The sequence below is a fragment of the Natrix helvetica genome (genome assembly GCF_964273705.1).
Source record: "Natrix helvetica genome assembly, chromosome: 7".
Lineage (NCBI taxonomy): Eukaryota > Metazoa > Chordata > Lepidosauria > Squamata > Natricidae > Natrix > Natrix helvetica.
Window position 1 is genome coordinate 64436402 of NC_138558.1, and position 20829 is coordinate 64457230.

The 20829-nt window shown below is 47.1% G+C and overlaps 1 protein-coding gene across 1 annotated transcript in view; it reads right to left on the reverse strand.

Moving 5' to 3' along the window:
• Positions 1–20829, reverse strand: part of KIT (KIT proto-oncogene, receptor tyrosine kinase) — a 144504-nt gene that overhangs the window by 24129 nt on the left and 99546 nt on the right. The window contains exons 9-14 of the mRNA XM_081959290.1: positions 19416–19609; positions 17944–18050; positions 17713–17839; positions 14301–14405; positions 2991–3101; positions 201–342 (exon numbers count right to left, since the gene is read on the reverse strand). Of these exons, the coding sequence (XP_081815416.1) occupies positions 201–342; positions 2991–3101; positions 14301–14405; positions 17713–17839; positions 17944–18050; positions 19416–19609 (786 nt within the window). The remainder of the gene's footprint in view (positions 1–200; positions 343–2990; positions 3102–14300; positions 14406–17712; positions 17840–17943; positions 18051–19415; positions 19610–20829) is intronic.

Consider the following 20829-nt stretch of genomic DNA (forward strand, 5'->3'; position numbering starts at 1 on the left):
CACAGAGTATAGATTGTACTGGGCACAATTCTGAAGAATAGTGAATTTATAAATAAAAAGAATCAACACCTTCCCCCCTCCATCCCCTGCCTGTACATCTCTCGTAAAACAGGCACAAATTTCTGAAAGCCAAAAGCCTACAAAAATGCACTGTGGTTTCCTGGGAATAACAACTGCCAATTCTGGCAACACAGCCTTACTACATGTGTTCTTTCTGATAGAGGATGTTCTTGTAAACAGCCGTTTCTTCAGGCCTCTGGCAAATAAAGGAGTCTCGTTTCCTCCTTAGGAAATTCAAAAGGTCGCCATAACAGCAATATTCAGTGATGACCAGGGTAGGACCTGCAGGTGTAAAGGAAGTGTGAAGGGAGGGTGAATTCTGCGTTCTGTCTAAGACTTTTTTTTCATTAAAAAAAAAAAGATTATTTGTCTAGGCATACAAAAACGAGCCTTTTCAAGCCGCACTTTAGATTAGTGTTTTGGCTTGGAAAGTCAAAGCAAAATGACATCAGCAACATCTTATTTCAGAAGCTGGGTTTTCATCCCGATTAAAATGCTGTCATTTCCAATTAATTATTCCCGCACATCAATAGGACTGCAGTGAAGAAAGACACACACACACACGCACGCGCACACACTAATCCTGTGTTAATGGTGCAAACCAGATACATCTGCTTCATTTTAAAGAACTCCTTCCTGAAGGGACAGCTCCGTTCCAAATACAAGCTTTTAACATTTATTCTTTTGACTTACCCCATTCATTATTCATATAGTAATGTTGGAAACAACATTAAATATTATAGTTCTTGGTGTAATTGGGGGGAAAACACACACATTTGGACAGAACAGCCAATTAAGACTGAATGCCCAGATGCTTATGACTTTTATAAAACATATAAAAAATGGCAGAATCAGCTTGCCTATAGTACAAAATATTTTTATATCAAAAATGCAGGTTCCCAATGCTTGCCAGCTTATTAAAAAAAAAAAGGAATATATAACATTGTCTGGAATTTCAATTATTGAATGCTAGGCTGGTGCGAGCAGATCATAATAATTCTCTTAATTATCCTAAAGCATATTTTGCTAACTAGCCTTCTAGGAGGTTTGTCAAAGTAAAATTACTACTTGTTTATGCTGCAGTGGATATCATAAAAAGAACTTTAACCACTGGTTGGGGCAGAAAGACAAATAGAATCACAGGTAAAGCCTTATTTATTACCGTATTTATTCGAGTATAACGCGCAAAATTTTATACCCAAAAAAGAAGTCAAAGTTTGGGTGCGCGTTATAAACGAGGGCTGGGCTGGGGTGGCAGTGGCGAATTGTAAATTGTAAATTTCCGGACTGCAGCCTCGATCCCGGCCTCAGGCGGCGCCGCGCCGTGCTCAATAGTCGCAACTCAGCTGCCTGCCGCCTTTCCCCTCCTTTGTCTCCCCGCCGCTGCTGCCGCCGTTTAAACCAAGGAATCGTTGCTTGTTCTACCTACAGAAGGTCCAGCATAGAAGCGAAGCCGAAAGAGATCCTTGCGAGGCTCTGCAGGTTTCCTCGGAGTAAGGAAGGCAACAGCTCCCCTCACCCCCCAGAAAGCAGCAGGGCTTGTCGCAATGAAAAAGGCAGCCCTGATGCCGAGGAGAGCCTTGCAAGGAGGCGGAAAGGAAAAGCCCGAAAAGGCACCAAAAGAAGCGGGGGGAGCTTCGCCCGCCTGGTGGGCAGCCTGTGTGCGCCTGTTGCCAGCGTTCGGCGGCAGCAGCGGTGGCAATAGTCGGAGCGCCGCTGCTGCCGCCGAACGCTGGCAACAGGACCGCCGGAGCGCCGCCTCATCTCTCCCAGGCGCTGCCTTTGAAAACACCTCAATGGCTGCCCACCAGGCGGGCGAAGCTCCCCCCGCTTCTTTTGGTGCCTTTTCGGGCTTTTCCTTTCCGCCTCCTTGCAAGGCTCTCCTCGGCATCAGGGCTGCCTTTTTCATCGCGGCGAGCCCTGCTGCTTTCTGGGGGGTGAGGGGAGCTGTTGCTTTCCTTACTCCGAGGAAGCCTGCAGAGCCTCGCAAGGATCTCTTTCGGCTTCGCTTCTATGCTGGACCTTTAGCCTGCTCTTCCTCTTCTCTATACAGCAATTGCCTACTCATTACAATGCCTCCCACGAGTTTGGTCTTATTTTGTCTTGACTAGAGCAAAAGCTGGCGCGCCTCCGTCCCCTTCCCGCCCCGTCGGCGGCAATACTCATTACTATTACAATGCTTGGTGTGAAACAAAATTTTATACCGATTTTTAATCGGAAATTAGGGGGTGCGCGTTATACACGTGCGCGCGTTATACTCGTATAAATACGGGTATATAATACAGTAGATAATCAACAAAATACGCAGTTGGAAGGCTCCTGATCGGTATTCTTGTAAGTCAAATGGATTCACTCTGAGAATACGCCTTTTTTCCCCCTCCACCCACAAAAGATAAGACTGCATTGAATGTCTACTGAGAGCCTGTGGATCGTTCTCCCCGGCAGAGTTTGCTCTAATTAGCATTTGAAGCTTTGCAAACTTTTGTTTCCTGAAACCGCTGATGGCTTCTTTTATATTTAGATTATGCCCATTCTGTCTTTATGATACTTCCCAGTCTTGGACTAAGACAGGGGTGTCCAAACTTGGCAACTTTAAGACTTGTGGACTTCATCTCCCAGAATTCTGAGAGTTGAAGTCCACAAGTCTTAAAGTTGCCAAGTTTGGACACCCCTGGACTAAGATAACCACCAGTACAGTCTGCCGACTGGGTTCAAAACGGAAAGATTACTTATTTATGATGAGATTCACAGACATTGTGAATTCCTCAGGGTGCCGAAGCAATGAGTCCCAGAAGAAATGAAAGCAGCTTTCCGTCATTTCTCGGCCTCAAATTCACAGCCAGGCCCTTATTTTTAGAAACTCTGAAGTGTGAATGGCTTATCCTTCCTTCTCTTCTGAACGCATTCAACAAACACCGTCAGAATCCTACCTCCAATAGTACAGGCTCCGAGCAGGTTCACAATATTGATGTGATTGCCAAGGTAACTCAGGACCTTCAGTTCTGACATCAAGGCTTCCTTTTCGGTGAAATGAGCACTGGCTAGAAAAAGAAAGAAGATGGGACTCAGCAAAATGGAAGGGAACAAAAAAGGAAGGAGGAGGAGTACTAGATTCATTTCCCTTTTTGAGTTTACAGTATAAAAAACAGTAAAGGTGGGATAAAACTAACAACCTTATTATGTAGTATTCCAATATCCAATGACACTCAAAATCGGGCAGGTCAAACTCGATTTCATTGAGGGCCGCATTAGGGTTGTGTTTGACCTCGGGGAGGGGGGGGGATGGCCAGGGGGCGTGGCCAACCTGATGTCACTCATGTTGGGGGCGCCGGTGGTGGCCCGAGCGCTCTGCCAGCAAAAACAGGTTCCCAAGCTCCATTTTCAGCTTTGATGGCCTCCTGCAACCCTTTGCCAATGAAAATGGAGGGGGGGCCCTCCATTTTTGCTGGCAGAGGCACCGTGGACCGGTCCTTTGCTGTTCTGGCCCCATATTGCCTGTTAGCTGCTAACAGTCCTACCTATATAATGTTAGCTTGTTTTTTAAAAAATAAATCAAATCTTTGGGAAGGTAGGTTAATATACATACAATAATACAATAGCAGAGTTGGAAGGGACCTTGGAGGTATTCTAGTCCAACCCCATGCCTAGGCAGGAAACCCTACACCAGACAAATGGCTATCCAGCATCTTCTTAAAGACTTCCAGTGTTGGGGCATTCACAACTTCTGGAAGCAAGCTGTTCCACTAATTAATTGTTCTAACTGTCAGGAAGTTGCTTCTCTCCTTGATTAGTTTCTACCCATTGCTTTGTGTTCTGCCCTCAGGTGCTTTGGAGAATAGTTTGACTCCCTCTTCTTTGTGGCAACCCCTGAGATATTGGAAGACCCTTAGTCCTTCTTTTCATTCAACTAGACACACCCAGTTCCTGCAACCGTTCTTCATATGTTTTAGTCTCCAGTCCCCTAATCATCTTTGTTGCTCTTCTCTGCACTCTTTCTAGAGTCTCCACGTCTTTTCTACAACGTGGTGCCCAAAACTGAATGCAGTATTCCAAGTGTGGCCTTACCAAGGCATTATAAAGTGGTATTAACACTTCACGTGATCTTGATTCTATCCCTCTGTTTATGCAGCCTAGAACTGTGTTGGCTTTTTTGGCAGCTGCTGCACACTGCTGGCTCATATTTAAATGGTTGTCCACTAGGACTCCAAGATCCCTCTCACAGTTACTACTATTAAGCAAGGTACCACCTATACTGTACCTGCGCATTTCATTTATGTTGCCTAAATGTAGAACCTTACTCTTTTCACCATTGAATTTCATTTTATTAGATAGTGCCCAATGTTCAAGTTTGTCAAGATCGTTCTGTATCTTAAGCCTGTCTTCTGGAGTGTTGGCTATTCCTGCCAGCTTGGTGTCATCTGCAGATTTGATGAATTCATGTGAGCCAATAGAGGCCAGGAACATTCTTAGGAAATAAAATGGAGGGTCTAGCCCAGTGGTGAAATTCAATTTTTTTTACTACCGGTTCTGTGAGCATGGCTTGGTGGGCATGGTGTGGCTTGGTGGGCATGGCAGGGGAAGGATACTGCAAAATCCCCGTTCCCACCCCACTCTGGGGTCAGCCAGAGGTGGCATTTGCCGGTTCTCTGAACTACTCAAAATTTCCGCTACCGGTTCTCCAGACCTGTCAGAACCTGCTGGATTTCACCCCTGGTCTAGCGGTATTTCATGTATCTACTGGTATGAAGGTGTGTGTGGGGAGGGAAGCAACCAGCTACAGCCACCACACCGAGTGTTTTGTGACTGGCTCTAAAGTGGCTGTTATTCCTGCCCTTTGGAACAACGAAGCCCTGCAGATTTGTTTGGCCCTGACCCTGCAGCTGTTTCCTACGTCTTCAAAGGACATGGAGCCTGTAGGCTGGACGAGCCCATCACTGTGATCTTTACTGACATGATGGTGATGGGTTCAGGTTTTTATTACACTTAAATGCAGGGGTGTCCAAACTTGGCAACTTTAAGACTTGTGGACTTCAACTCCCAGAATTCCCCAGCCAGCATGGCTGGCTGGGGAATTCTGGGAGTTGAAGTCCACAAGTCTTAAAGTTGCCAAGTTTGGACACCCCTGCTTAAATGCCATTATCTGCCATTATGCATTATTAATGCCTCGGAGTTATTCTTTTCATCCTGTTGATTTGATTATTTCTCTGTGCAGAGTTGCAATTGCCAGTTGGGTGGCTATGTAGTATAATAAATACATATTGCAAGCTCTTAAAGGACCATAGGTGCCAGTAGGGACATCTGGTGCATTGTATCAGATTCGTTCCTTCCATGATACAATGGTCTGTGGGAATATCCTTGAGCGTGAGAGAGAGAGAGAGAGAGAGGAAGAGGAAGATTTGCAGCCAAGGGCGATAGTTAGGTAAGAGGCATCCCAACCCGCAAAGAGAATTGGGACATGCAAACATCTCAAGGGGAAACCTCCCTACTTCTCTGGAAAGTAAAGGCAAGGGGGAGGGAGATGGAGATGAAGGTGGGCTTCACATAATTTAACAACTGGTTTCAAAATGTTTGCACGTGCCTTGAGCACATGCGTGGATCCAAAACACGGCAATTTGCTCACACGCGCCAACCGTGCATGCGTGCGGCATCAAAAAGCACAACGATATAGGACGGGATTGCGCCAGGGTGGATGGGCGAGCGGGCCCACCGTCACCCTCAGGTCGCAACTACCAGTTCACCTGAATCGGTCCAAACCGGCTGAATCCCCCCCCCCGGAGGGAGATGTCCTTTGAAACTTGCAAGATTGATGTCCGGCTTTCAAGTTAGTCCAGACAAGAAATCAAAGTCACGAGTCCTAATACTAACTTTATTGTAAAGTTACAGTAACACAATCTTGCCGCCTCCTTTTGTAGAGGCTCAAAAACACCGCCAACTTGACTTTGATTTATGTGCCTGGAGAGGCATCACAACTTCAAAAGCCACCTCACTTTGGTATGTTAACAAGTGTTATTTACTGGTTTTGAAAACGTCTCACCATATATTTTGGTTTTGAAGCTCTTAAGGGTCAAAACCCCAATTCACTCCAATTGTCCTCCAAAATAAGGCAACGTTACTAGGGTGTTGACCTCACTGAGGGGACAACTTGGTTGTGAAAATTCTTCTCCAAAGAAGGTTTAACAGTTACAGAGTTGGAAGGGACATTGAAGGTCATCTAGTCCAACCCCGATCATGCAGGAAACCTATACTTGGGATTCGAACCGCCGAACTGCCAACCTTTCTGAACAACAAGCTCAGTGTCTTAGCCACTGAGCCACCTAGTCAGTTAGGTCTCCTGCTCTTTGTAATTTTACAGAATATTAATCAAGACCATCGTGATACTCAAGGTAAGCTTCAGAGGCCCAAGGAATCTGAGTTTCAGATGATTTCAAGAACAATTGATGTAAGTGCTGAGGGATGGTGGCAATTTTTACTGTTTTCCCTTTCACAGGAAATGGAACATGAAACAATTTCTGGTTATCTCTTTCCTCCTCGTAAAAATAAAAGAATGATAAGAGTTTTTAATTAAATTTCTTTATTCTCTTAAGTTTCTTCACAGGAGCTTAAACACTCTACATTCAAATCACCCCAGTTCTGCCTCATTCATGCTTTCAGTTTGGTTACCTGTGTCCAGACATGGCTACATTTCATAGCCAAAGGTTCCCCTCGCACATATGTGCTAGTCGTTCCTGACTCTAGGGGGCGGTGCTCATCTCCGTTTCAAAGCCGAAGAGCCAGCACTGTCCGAAGACGTCTCTGTGGTCATGTGACCAGCATGACTCAACGCCCAAGGCGCATGGAACGCTGTTACCTTCCCACCAAAGGAGGTTCCTATTTTTTCTACTTGCATTTTTATATGATTTCGAACTGCTAGGTTGGCAGAAGCTGGGACAAGTAACGGGAGCTCACTCTGTTACACAGTGCTAGGGATTCAAACCACCAAACTGTTGATCTTTCTGATCGACAAGCTGAGCCGCCATGTTCCACATTTCATAGTACTCCACAATTTAGGGAACGTAATAGGTTTCATGTTTGTTTTCAGACCTCTTCTATTAATTGGGAACTGTTAAAGGTTTTCCTGGCAAGAAAGGAATTCTCTGTTCAAGAACTATTTCCCAAGGAAATTTTATTTCTGAACTCCTCCTGACTAGGATAAGAAAGTTTAGAGAAGCAATTGTGAAGGTTCCAAGAGTTGCCCTAATCAATTTATGAGTCCAGGGACGAAATTCAAAGTAAAACCATTCGTTTATTAGGACTAACATCTTAGCATGGACTTCTGTGTAGCTGAAACTAAATCACATTTAATGGTGTCTGACCTTTACCCGTGCCCCCTCCCCTCCGGCTGAGGTCATTAATCACATTCTCCAACGGGATGTTAAAGCAGGGTTCTAGACATGCGCATTCACATCCCAGTACAGAAATATGAGACTTTTACTCTGGCCAAAACTATGCATGGAATTTCTCTCCCCTTCTCAAGGTGATAGTAGTAATGGAAATGCCTTAGGCAATCTCTGGCCTTCTTTAAGTCTGCTCTCCTGACTTCCTATTTTTCTCTGTTCTTCTCTTTGCCATTCAAACTAGAACCAGGTATCTCTCTTCATACAGTTGTCAAGTTCATCTTCACCCTCTAAAATGAAGGTTCTAGATCAGGGATGTCAAACTCGATCCTGTCATGGGCTGCATTGGGATTCTGTTTGCCCTTGGGGGGCTGGCATAGCTGGGGCCTGGCCCTCATGGGCAGGCTGCATGGGCATTGTTGTGGCCCGCCGACGGCCAGCAGAGCTGGCAGCAGAGTCGGACAGTGAGGAAGTTGGGGAAGAACATAGGCCAGTCCTGGGGCTGAGGAAAGCTCAGACGAGGGCTCTGCATTGGAGGCAGAGAGGGAGTTAGTCAGCCAGCAGTGAGGCAGAAGAACAGCTGGAGCCCGTTCCCAGTATGCGCATGCACCGAGCTGCCATAAGACAAGCACAACTAACAAAGCAGGGTCAACTTGGGACTAAAGCCACACCTTGGAGATGAATAAGAAACAAAAGAGGAGCGAATGGGGAGTGGGCTTTTGCAGGAAACCATTCATTCATTCGTTCATTTCAAGAGTGGAAAGTTCTGTTTGTGACTTTAAGAAACTCTGTGCCAAGTTTGCCTTGTCCTGTGTTTGGAAACTAGTTATTTGGCAGTTCTCCAAACGAGATAAGGTGCGTGTGGATAAACATTCCTCTGTTTGCTAAAGCCTTGCTGAGTGTGAATGAAAGGAATTCACAGTCGTGTAAATAAAAAAGGTTTTACAGGGACCAAGACTTTGCTTCTTGCTTTCTAAGGAAGCCTGGGTCAGAACAGGCATGGTCAGGCCTGGGGCGGCAGGGGCTGGTCCCTCGCCATCTCTGGGACAGCCCCACAGGCTAACTCTGTGGCCTATCGTGGTCCGGATCAAGCCCGCATGTTTGACCCCCATTCTACTTTACTGCTAGCAACCAGACGTCTATCTCTGATGTTGTTCCAAAGATGCTTTTTCAAGAGGCAACTGGACTGTCTTTATTTTTCCTTGAAGGAGTTTCACTTCTCATCATGCAGGAAACTTTGGATAAGAAACTTCTTATCCAAGAAGAAGCTTCTTGGATAAGAAGCTAAAGGTTTTCAAGGCAAGAAAAGCAAAAAAAGTCCAGTTGCTCCTTGAAAAAGCACTTTTGGAACAACCATGACCTGGATGATTAAGAATCTCCATAGACAAATCTCTAATGTTGATATCTGACTATGGTTTTTTTTTTAACCTTCAGGGCTTTCAAAGCTTCCTGGAGGAAATGGCGGTCTGCTACAGAGCTCCCTAGATCCGCAGCTCTTTAAGGGAACAGGGGGTGCTGCCGGCCCCCTTTTCCATCATGGGGGACCGGGTGTCCAGCAATCAGCTACCCTGGATCTTTTTACGACCCAAGTGGGGGTCTCCCAGGGTAGCTTGACGACAAAAAAGCCTGGGAAGTGAGCCGGTAAACAGCTGAGGGGAGACGCCGTCCGAGACGCCATTGAAATCGGCAGAGAGCGCCGTCTGAAATCGGAGGAGAGCAGAAGAGAGCAGAGGAGTGGTGTAAGGGCTGCGCAAGGCTCGGAACGGCTGGAAATGGCTGCTGATGTCTGTGGGAACGCGCTGGTGCTGGCAGTGCCGGAATTAGAGGTTTTTAATCTGCAACCGACTTGGGACCGGGGCCAAAGCCGGCGGTGGGCGGAGAGGCCGACTTGGGAGCGACGAGGACCCGAGCGCCGGCGGTGACGGCTGGGAACGCCGAACGCCGAATCCCCCGGCCTGCTGTTAACTGCGTGAACCGTGGGAGGCGCAGAAACTGAAAGGAAGGCTGGAGGCTGGTAGGAATGGCGCTGGGATTTGAAATGGTGGTTTTGGGTGCTAAGGACCAAGATGCAGGCCATGGTAAGAACTAAATACCGATGGCCTGGTAGGAGGAGGGCTATGATTCAGGAGGCTACTCAGAGACAGGGGGGGGGGCTTGCTGAAGACGGGCAGGAGGCTCCAACATCAGGCTGGGCAGAGGAGTTATTCACCTCTGCCAGCTGCCTCCTGGTCTGTTACCATCTACCCCCCCTGCTGACTGCTGACTATTCATTTCAACTTGCCCCTGTTTCCATCTGTTTTCATCTGTGTGCGCCCTGGAGGATTACCCCCCATCCTCTGTGACCCCATTGCCTGACTGACCATCTTCCCCTACCCATTATCAACAACAGCTCGACTACCCCTCGCCATCCATCATTGACCATCATTGACTTTCTACCAACCCCCACCATTGACCATCATTAACCATACTATCCCCACTTATTGTCTGTCATCTGACCAGCCTACTACCATCACCCCCCTCATTTAGGACTGGACAATTCTTTTTATTCACTGGAGCATGGCTTTTTTAACTTCTTCAAACTAGACTGGAGCATGGTACGTTGGCTGGAACATCCACAGCACAGTTCCTAGGCCCTGGCGAATTTTCTTTTCACCATTATATGTACTCAAGAGCAGACCTCATCCTACTGCGGGAGTCCCCCCTCTCGCAGGTGTGGCCCTCCGCCCTTTCGAGGACCCGCCTTGATGACGGATTTATTAATCTCGAGAGGTGGAGGAAACGGAGAGTTAGGGGTTTTTTAATTAATTGTTTTTAAAAATTGCATAGGGGTTCCGGGGTTGGGGGGTGGGTGGGTCAGGTCAGGAGCGAGGACAGAGCCAGGTCACTAGGTGTGGTCACGAGCAGAGGGAGCGGTAGGGAGGAGGAGGGGGAGGATGTCGTTCCTGTGCAGGGCCTTTTGATTCCAACGGTCGTAGGGGGGGGCAGATACGAGGACAGATTGAAAACTCGCAGTCGGTTGGGAGACTGTGGGTGCTGGTTACACCCGGTCGCTTGTACCAACCCCCACATGCTAGGTGGTCAGGAGCTCCAGACCCAGGGCCTGAGGCTGGTGCTATGCAATGCGAGGTCCGTTGTTAACAAGGCCCCCCTCATTTACGACCTAATCTCGGAGGGGGAGCCGGACCTCGCAGGAATAACGGAGACCTGGTTGGGCCACGAGGGAGGTTTACCCCTCGTGGAAATGTGCCCGCCAGGTTATCGAGCATTTCACCAGCCTCGGGCCCAGGGAAGGGGCGGTGGGGTAGCAGTGATTATCCGGGAGGACCTAGAGCCGAGGGAGTCCACTGTGCCACAGACATCCGGATGTGAATCCCTTGTTGTGAAATGGGGCCCTAGGAGACAGTTGGGCCTGCTGATAGTATACCTGGCTCCTCGCTATACATCAGCGGCCCTGCCCGAACTCCTCGAGCTGATCGCATCGGTGGCGGTTGAGACCCCCAAACTTTTAGTGATGGGGGACTTTAACCTGCCATCGGTGGGAGAAGCATCCGAGGGGGTTCGGGAGTTCATGGCCTCCATGACAGCCATGGACCTGACTCAATTGATTCAGGGCCCGACACACGAGGGAGGTCACACCCTGGACCTTGTTTTTGTCTCTGGCCAGTGGTTGAGTGATCTGGGAGGAGGGGAATTTACCATCACTCCCCTGTCATGGTCAGACCACTCACTCCTCCGACTTGACTTCCCTGGTGCTACCCCCCGCTGCGGGGAGGCGGAACCGGAAAATACTAGATGGTTCCGCCCCAGGCGCCTGATGGAACCAGAGAGGTTCCAGATGGAGCTTGGGCCACCTTCTGCGGCCCTGACCCGCCCTCGGGTAGAGGACTTGGTGGTCGCGTGGAACAATGCGACTTCCGGGGCCTTGAACCGGGTGGCGCGTTTGCGGCCTCTCCGGCGGCAACGCTCCACCCTGGCCCCTTGGTTTACCGAGGAGCTAAGGGTGATGAAGCGCCGCAAGAGATGCCTAGAGAGTTGTTGGAGATCCTCCCGTTCCGAATTTGACTGAACACAGGTACGAGCCCATTTAAGGACGTACCTTGTGGCATTGAGAGTGGCCAAACGTCAATATTGTGCCACTCTCATTGCATCCGCAGAGAACCGCCCTGCCGCCCTGTTTCGGGTGTCCCGCTCCCTCTTATTTCAGAGGCCGCGGGAGGCCCCTTTACAGGGCAGGGCAGAGGAATTTGGGAATTATCTGAAGGATAAAATCGCTCAAATCCGGAAGGATTGGGTCCCTTCCAGTGGTCCTGTAGAGGCGTCCGTGGCGAGTCTTGAGAGTCCTATCTGGGAGGAGTTTGACTTGGTTGCCATCGAGGATTTGGACAGAGTGCGTGGACGACTGCGACCTACCACATGTTTACTGGACCCGTGTCCCTCCTGGCTTGTACTGGCATCCTGGGAGGTTACACGCGACTGGCTCCTGGGCCTAGTGAACGCTTCGCTGGGTGAGGGGTCCCTTCCAGCCGCCTTGAAAGAGGCGGTGGTGAGACCCTTGCTCAAGAAGCCTTCCCTGGACCCTACGGAGCTGGCCAATTATCGTCCTGTCTCCAACCTTCCCTTTCTGGCGAAGGTTGTAGAGAGTGTGGTGGCTTATCAGTTTCCACGACATCTGGAGGAAAATGATTATCTAGACCCGCGCCAGTCCGGCTTCCGCCCTGGGCACAGCACGGAGACGGCCTTGGTCGCGTTGGTGGATGATCTCTGGAGGGCCAGAGATAGGGGTTGTTCCTCTATCCTGGTCCTATTAGACCTCTCGGCGGCTTTTGATACCATCGACCATGGTATCCTGTTGCGCCGACTGGAGGGGTTGGGGGCACCGTTTTACGGTGGTTCGGCTCCTACCTTTCCGGCCGGACGCAACGTGTGTTGACAGGGGAGCAGAGGTCGACTCTGAGCCCCCTTACCTGTGGGGTGCCTCAGGGGTCGGTCCTCTCGCCGCTCCTGTTCAACACATACATGAAGCCGCTGGGTGAGATTATCCGTGGCTTCGGGGTGGGATACCACCTGTATGCTGATGATACTCAGCTGTACATCTCCACCCCGAACCACCCCAACGAGGCCGTCGAAGTGATGTCCCGGTGTGTGGAAGCCGTACGGGTCTGGATGGATGACAACCGACTCAAGCTCAACCCCTCCAAGACGGAGTGTCTGTGGGTTCCGGCCCCCCGGTTAAACCAGTTAATTCCATCTCTGGCCATCGGGGGCGTGCAACTTGCCCCGGTGGAGTGGGCGCGCAATTTGGGCGTCCTCCTTGATGCTCGGCTGTCCATGGATGACGTGACGGCCGTGGCAAGGGGGGCGTTCCACCAGGTTCGCCTGGTGCGCCAATTGCACCCCCTATTGGACCGGGATGCCCTGCGCACAGTCACTCATGCGCTGGTGACGTCTCGCCTGGACTACTGTAACGCTCTCTACATGGGGCTTCCCTTGAAATGCACTCGTAGACTACAGTTGGTCCAGAACGCGGCCGCGCGGGTAATTATGGGGAGTACAAGGTATTCCCATGTGACACCTCTCCTGCGCGAGCTGCACTGGCTCCCTGTGGTGCGTTTCAAGGTCCTGATAACGATCTTTAAAGCGCTCCATGGCTCAGGACCTAGCTACTTGCGGGATCGTATCCTGCCCCATACATCCCTGCGACCAATTCGCTCCCACAGAGAGGGACTCCTCCAGGTGCCGTCCACCAGACAATGTCGGGGGGCGGCGTCTAGGAGTAGAGCCTTCTCTGTTGCGGGCCCAGCCCTGTGGAATGACCTTCCCCCGGATATTAGGACTACCTCTGACCTCCGCGCCTTCCGGATTAAGCTCAAGACCCACCTATTTCAAGTAGCTGGCCTGGCTCAATCATAGTTCGTTCACACTGCTCCTGACGGGTTTTTTAATTTTGTGACTTTGGGAATTTTATTAGGGGATTTTAAATTGTGTTTTAACTGTTTTTATCCATCTTCCTACCTCCTCCATGTACATGTATTCGTATATTTTGTTTGTTTGTGTATTGTCCATACTGTTCTTATGTGTTTTATTGTACGCCGCCCCGAGTCCTTCGGGAGAGGGTGCGGCTAAGAAATAAATTTTATTATTATTATTATTATTATTATTATTATTATTATTATTATTATTGTTGTTGTTGTTGTTGTTGTTGTTGTTGTTGTTGTTGTTGTTGTTGTCGTCGTCCAAGTTTTATTGATTTTAAAAGTTTTACAGGGAAAAAGGGATTAAAAGGTTATAGAACATTTTGACAGCTACATCGTGCGGGGGGGGAGAAGCCCCCCCAGGTCTCGCAACTTTTACAAAAAAAAAATAGAAAATTATGAACATTTACATAGATATTAGCAGTTTTGAGTTTAACACAAAATCTTCAGTATGTTTCAATCATTTTGCTTTTTATCACTTCTAGTTACTAAGGTTCTTGATAAATGACTATCAGACTTTGAAAACCTGGTATCACTGGATCATGTTCAACAATTTTGTTGAATTAACATTAATTGAAAAGGTTTTTAAATTGGATTTTGAATAAATGTGCAGTTAATTGTTAGTTTTGAATTTTACTGTTACTATCTTCTTTCCATCGTGCAAACGGCCCAGTCACATGACACCCCCCAGCCATGCCCACTAAACCACGCCCACAGAACCGATAGTAAAAAAAAATTGAATTCCACCACTGGGTGGGGGGCACTGAGGATCAGTTTGTAGCACCAAGGGGGCGGTGGACTGAAAACGTTTGGGAACCACTGGGATATATGAAGCTTTGGAAGCCCAAAGGAAGAGATTTTAAAAACTAAACCAAAGGAATTCCAAGGAACTTACGCTTGAGCATTTTCACCGCCACTCTCGTTGCCCCGTCAGGTTTGAAGAGACCATAGGCAGTAGCTTCAACGACTTTCCCAAAAGCTCCGGCTCCTAGAATCTTGCCTAAAGGTGTCCCAAAACACGTGAAAAGTAAGCACAAAGCTTCCTCCAAACAGATGGTCAATAAAAATTAATCATGTATAAAATTGGGTGATTTGAAAGCAATCAGAGAGCTCGCTGGATTCCAAAGCAAATCATCAAGATGAGGTCCCGCCATATTGGTTTTTTGGCAGCTCGGAATCAGCATGCCTATTCTCTCTCCTCATTCCTTCATTAGCAGGAGCACAGTGGCCAGTGGTGATCTATGGCAGTGTTGGCAAACCTTTTCGGCACCGAGTGCCAAAATCAGTGTGTGTGCGTGCGTGCGTGGAAAACCAGATGAACTTCTGGTTTTTGGCGCACGCATTTGCACCAGTCACCCGGTCTTCCAGTTTCTGGCATGTATGTGCAAACAAAGACCAGCTGTCTAATGCGCTCCGCCTTGCCTTTTGGGGGTCCTCACGCCTCCCTGCCTGTCCTGGCCGACATCTCTGCTCCCCTTGGAAGTGACTGCCAGGATCCCCTCCCTGCGTCTTTTGGCAAACATGCCTGTTGCTTTCCCATTGTTGGTCTTTGCGCGTGCATGCACCAGAACCAGAAGACCAAGTGGCCGATGCGAGTGCCCGCGCTGGAAATAGGAAGATAATTTTCCTGGTGCACACATACGCACCGGACAGCTACTCTTCTGGTTTTTGGCACTTTTGTGCACATGAATACCAGCTGGCCGGCAGGCCGGAACCTTGAAGAGCAACAAACCATGGCTCCGCGTACCATGAGAGATGGCTTTGTGTGCCACTTGCGGCATGCGTGCCCTAGGTTCGCCATCACGGATGTATGGGGACATCCTCCACCCCAGGCTTCTAAGGGTTACTGTTTCTACTGCTGAAGTTACAATTGACTTGCAAGCAGCAATGGAAAAGGAGTAAGCAGGAGGAGTAGCAATGCTTCCCCTTCTGCTACTTTTTTCTATGAGCATAAAATTTATTAATATTATTGCTACTATTATGATGATCGGGAAGCAGGAAGATTCCAAATACAAGATACAAAACCTCTCCTCTTTGTTGCTATAGAGCGGTCATACACAACTCAAGATATACAGTCCTACCATGACAGATTAGGCAACTGAAAGGGGTTATGCAAAGAGTAAGCATCCAGAAATCAACCAGGTATTTGTGTGGTTTTCACTATACTTATCCGGTCATGTGCCTTATTGTATTAGTTATGATAATGCTAGTTATGATCACAATGATCTTATGATTCATGATGAATGTATTTATGATGACTATGATCATGATTGATCACCTACACCAGGGGTGTCCAAACTTGGGAACTTTAAGACTTGTGGACTTCAACTCCCAGAATTCCCCAGCCAGCCATGCTGGCTGGGGAATTCTGGGAGTTGAAGTCCACAAGTCTTAAAAGTTCCCAAGTTTGGACACCCTTGACTTAACTTATCAACTGCATGGCTGGGGAATTCTGGGAGTTGAAGTCCACAAGTCTTAAAGTTCCCAAGTTTGGACACCCTTGACTTAACTTATCAACTGCATGGCTGGGGAATTCTGGGAGTTGAAGTCCACAAGTCTTAAAGTTCCCAAGTTTGGACACCCTTGACTTAACTTATCAACTGCATGGCTGGGGAATTCTGGGAGTTGAAGTCCACAAGTCTTAAAGTTCCCAAGTTTGGACACCCCTGACCTACACCTTTTATGGACAGAGAGAGCTTATGCACCAAAGACAAATTCCTTGTCTTGGCCAATAAAGAATTATATAAAGAATTCTAGTTACTATCTAAAGCAAGGGTGCCCAACCTTGGCAACTTTAGGACTTGAGGACTTCAACTCCCAGAATTCCCCAGCCAACCACGGATACATGGACGGTGTCCAGAATATTTATAGGGCCACATTTAACTTTTTCCATAAGGGTGCGGGAAGAAGCGCAGCAAATTTAGAGCAATCTTCCTCTAAATCCTTTATTTTTCCCCGAATGTTTCATCTGCTTGAATCTAGGATAAACAAGCTGTCTCTGATTCATTAAAAAGCTGTGCCTCTTTTGCAGAGCTACATCGAGAGGCCTCCATACAAGAGCCCCATGGCTCTGAAAAAAATATGACTTCTTATTGCAGTGACTGTGAAACTTTTTTGGCTCGCGGGCCAAAAGCGGGGGGAACGCAGGGGGGTCATGTGCAGGTGTGCCACACATACAAGCGCTTCCCCCCTCTGCGTGCATGTGTGCGCGACCAGCAACCCCCCTGCTTTTGGCCCTCTTTTTTCACCCACCCCATGCTCCAGAGGCTTTCTAGGAGCCTGGGGAGGGTGAAAACAGCCCCCCTGCCCCCCTAGAGGCTTCAGGAACTTCCCTGAAGCCTCCGGAGGGCAAAAAAAGGCCCTAGGCAAACTGGAAGTTCGGGAATGGATGTCCTGTTTTCGTAGGGCGAAAAACGGCCCTATGAGCAAACTGGAAGTGACTTCTGGTTTGGCCATAAGGCCGTTTTTCGCCTTCCGGAAAGCCTCTTGAAGGCTCCTGAAGCCTCCAGAGGGAAAAAATGGCACTAAGGCCAAACAGGAAGTAGGGCCATTTTTCACCCTCCGGAGCCTTCAGGGAAGCCTCTGGAAGGCAAAAAATGGCACTACGGCCAAATCAGAAGTCACTTCTGGTTTGGCCATAGTGCTATTTTTCACCCTCCAGAGCCTTTAGGGAAGTCTCCTGAAGGCTCCAGAGGGTGAAAAATGACCCTACGAGCAAACTGGAAGTCTGTTCCCAAATTTCCGGATTGCCCATAGGGCTGGTTTTTTGCGCACCGGAGGCTCCGGGGGGTGAAAAACAGCCTCAAAAGAAGGCCGAAGTCAGCTGGCCAGTACACGCATATGTGCTGGAACTGAGAGGGCAATGGCTCATGTGCCCTAACAAATGGCTCCGTGTGCCACCTGTGGGACGCATGCCATAGGTTCGCCATCACGGCCTTATTGTACTAGAATTATCTCTTACAAGCAACTGTGATAGGGGCAGGAATACCCACAGACTCCAGTGCTCCCCATCAAAATGACAGCTTTGCTCAGATACCTCTGCTGATTTCATATGTGCATACAAGACTCAAGGTACATCTACAGAAAGACTGGAGCTGGCATTGTGTTGGTGCCCTTGATCCTACCCCCTTGATTCTGCCTTTAAATACCATGAGATACAACAGTATGGATGCCCTTCTCTGGAATGAACTGGTAAATCAAAGCAAGAAAAAATTAGGCTAGGAGAAGAAAATGTCTTTAAACTACGTCATCATTGATGTAAGAAGCATTATTGGATTGCCAGCAAGATTAAATATTTGTAAACTAACCAAAACTGAGGCAGTTTCTTGGAAACTCCCACTTTTCATCATATGGAAGCTGTGTTGGATCTATGTAGATATAGTTGTTTCCATTGATTTCATCAACTACTTTCCACTGTACCTCATATTTGGGTTTCTGGAATACAAGACACAACTTTTTAAAGTATTTAAACTGATAAAGCAGTGGCAGAAAAAAAAATCCTGGCATTCTAACAAGACACAATTACACACAATTCTTACCTGGAGATATTTATAAACAAGGATTATGACTATAACACACATCAGTCCTGCTGCTACACCAAAGCCGATTAACAACGGAGTAAAAAGGCTGCCACTATTTTCTTGTTCTAGAGAGACAGGCAGAGACACATGTAAAAATACCAAAAAAATAAAAAATTAGCAACTTGATTTATTAACATTTTTATACACTTATTTATAAATTCCCTACAACAGAGCTGGCAAACTTTGTTTAAAAAAACAAAAACAAAAGCAGAATATGAAAATTAGCCATATTAATTAAAGCCTACACTAAAATTCATATTCAAATCCTCAAATGTAGTTAAGAAAGCACTCAGGTCCTGCGTCAATCCATTTCAACCACTACTCCATCTTTCCAGAAGATCAGAAAACTGATCAGAAGTGAGTCTTCGTGACTGGAATGGAGCTCCTCCATTTTCAGGTCACAAGTTCCACTCAAACAAAATATTGTGCCTGGATGCATCTGTGAGACCAGATACTAGTTAGGACAGATCTCCGGTTGGCACAATGGATATGTCATCTGGAGTTACTCCTGCTTGGAGAACCTCACATAAACATGTAAAATCTCTAGGGTAAGAGCCTTAAGGTAATCCAATACCATGCCTAAGATCACCTGGTTTATTAAGGAAGAAAGAGTGCCAGGCAGTGGCGTGAAGGCCATAGTAGCAATGCTTCTACACTGGCCCAGCTCCCCGGAAGCAGCAGAATCCATTCAGAATTTACTCATTGCTGAATGGACTTTTCTTAGACCAGTGTTTCTCGGTTTTGACAACTGGACTTCAGCTCCTGTAATGCTGGCTGAGGAATTCTGGGAGTTGAAATCCACACAGCTTAAAGAAAACCATTTAAATATGAGCCAGCAGTGTTCAGCAGCTGGCAAAAAAGCCAACACAGTTCTAGGCTGCATAAACAGAGGGATAGAATCAAGATCACATGAAGTGTTAATGCCACTTTATCATGACTTGGTAAGGCCACACTTGGAATGCGGCATTCGGTTTTGGTCGCCACAATGTAAAAAAGATGCGGAGACTCTAGAAAGAGTGCAGAGAAGAGCAACAAAGAGGATTAGGGGACTGGAGGCTTCTACCGTACTGCCGTAAAATGGTTTCTACTGTACAGAGCAGTGGAGTTGCCATGATAATGGCTTCACAGTACTCCACAAGGGGGCTCCCTCTGGTAAGGGGTAAAATCCAACATTAGAAATTACATTTGGTCCGGACATTTTCCCCCTATGAATAAATACCCAGGCAACACTGGATTATCAGCACCAGTACTTAATATAAAAAGCAAAAAAAAAAAAAGTGTTATGGAAAAAGTTGTGATGGAAATATATGCCTTTGGTTATCAGCATCTTGAAGTAACTTGGTGATTTAAGTTCAGAGTGCGATTCCTTGTTTCCAAAAGCTTGCAGAATAAATGCTGCATTCTGTTTCTGAAATAACTCACAAAATTACCTTTAATAGCAAAGTTAAAGAAAGCTGAACGTCTATCAATGGTATTGGAAGCCTCACAGGTGATTGTGCTATTGCTCTTGAACATGCTGGTATCAATAGTGCTTTCCACAATTATCTTTCCAAAGGAAGAAAATGTTGAATCTTTGTATTTGGTTTTTACATTCTCTGGAGAAACATTTGGTGAATCTGGACACCTGGGTGGAGCGAAAAACAAATAATCTGGATGTAAAACAACAAAAGAAATACTATTGCATGAGCATCCCAGGCAGAGATGGTATTCAGCCAGTACTGGCAAATTGTAGCAGAAATTTTGAGTAGTTTGGAGAACCAGCAAAAACGACCTCTGGCTGGCCCAGAGTCCCGTGGGGAATGGAGATTTTGCAATATCCTTCCCCAGAAGTGGGGAGGGAATGGGGACTTTGCAGTATCCTTCCCCTGCCACTCCTACCAAGCCACGCCTACAGAACCGGTAGTAAAAAAATGTAAATCCCACCACCAATCCCGTGGCTTATAATTTGACATTTATATCAAGCCTTTTCTCCTAAACGAATGTCCAGTTACCCAGCCATTCTTGCTGACAAGAGAAGGAAAGTGACATGGTTAGTAGACATCAATATTCTTGCTTGGAAATTCTTGGCAATTCTAATTTTAATGCTTATCCTAATGCAGCCACTGGAGATTTGGTTGCTTTTAATTCAGATCCACTGAAATAGTCTTATGATAATCATGGCAATCTTAAATCTGATTAATTTCACTGAGTTTGCACTAATTATAATTAGATCTGGATCCAACTCGGTATACCTCAAAAGTCAACAAATCTGCTAATTTTTCATTTATTTCTTGTGAACCTAACCTAATTTCTTTTAATTAATTTTCAAAATATAAAGAAAAAGCCCAATCCTTGTCAGAAATTGCTTAGGCTTAGGGCATGTAGGTGAGAGTGGTAGATTAGATGCTGCAAATGAGAACCAGTTGCCAAGACCTCAAATTACAATCATGTGACAACCCCCCCCCCCCCACAGGTTCTAGTTTAGAGGATGGGTCGTAAATCACTTTTCTGACTGCTGTCGTAACTCTGAACTGTCGTTAAACAAGTGGTCTCTAAGTCGAAGACTGCCTGTCCATACATCTAATGAACCTCAAACGGAACCACACTTTCTACTCCTGAATAAATTGTTTTTATTGATGTGTCTCCAATTCCCATGAATGCAATGCTCATTTAATAGGTCCTTCCTGTGTACGGTTTGCACCTATAAGCTTCTTCTTTCCAAATAGGTGTAAAGTTATCAAGCAAGATTAGCAAGCAGTGTTGTGGTTGACGGGCGGCCTGCAGAGCTGCCAGCAGTCAGACAGTGAGGAGATTGGGGAGGAACATGGGCCAGTCCTGGAGTTTGAGGAAGTCTTGGAAGAAGGC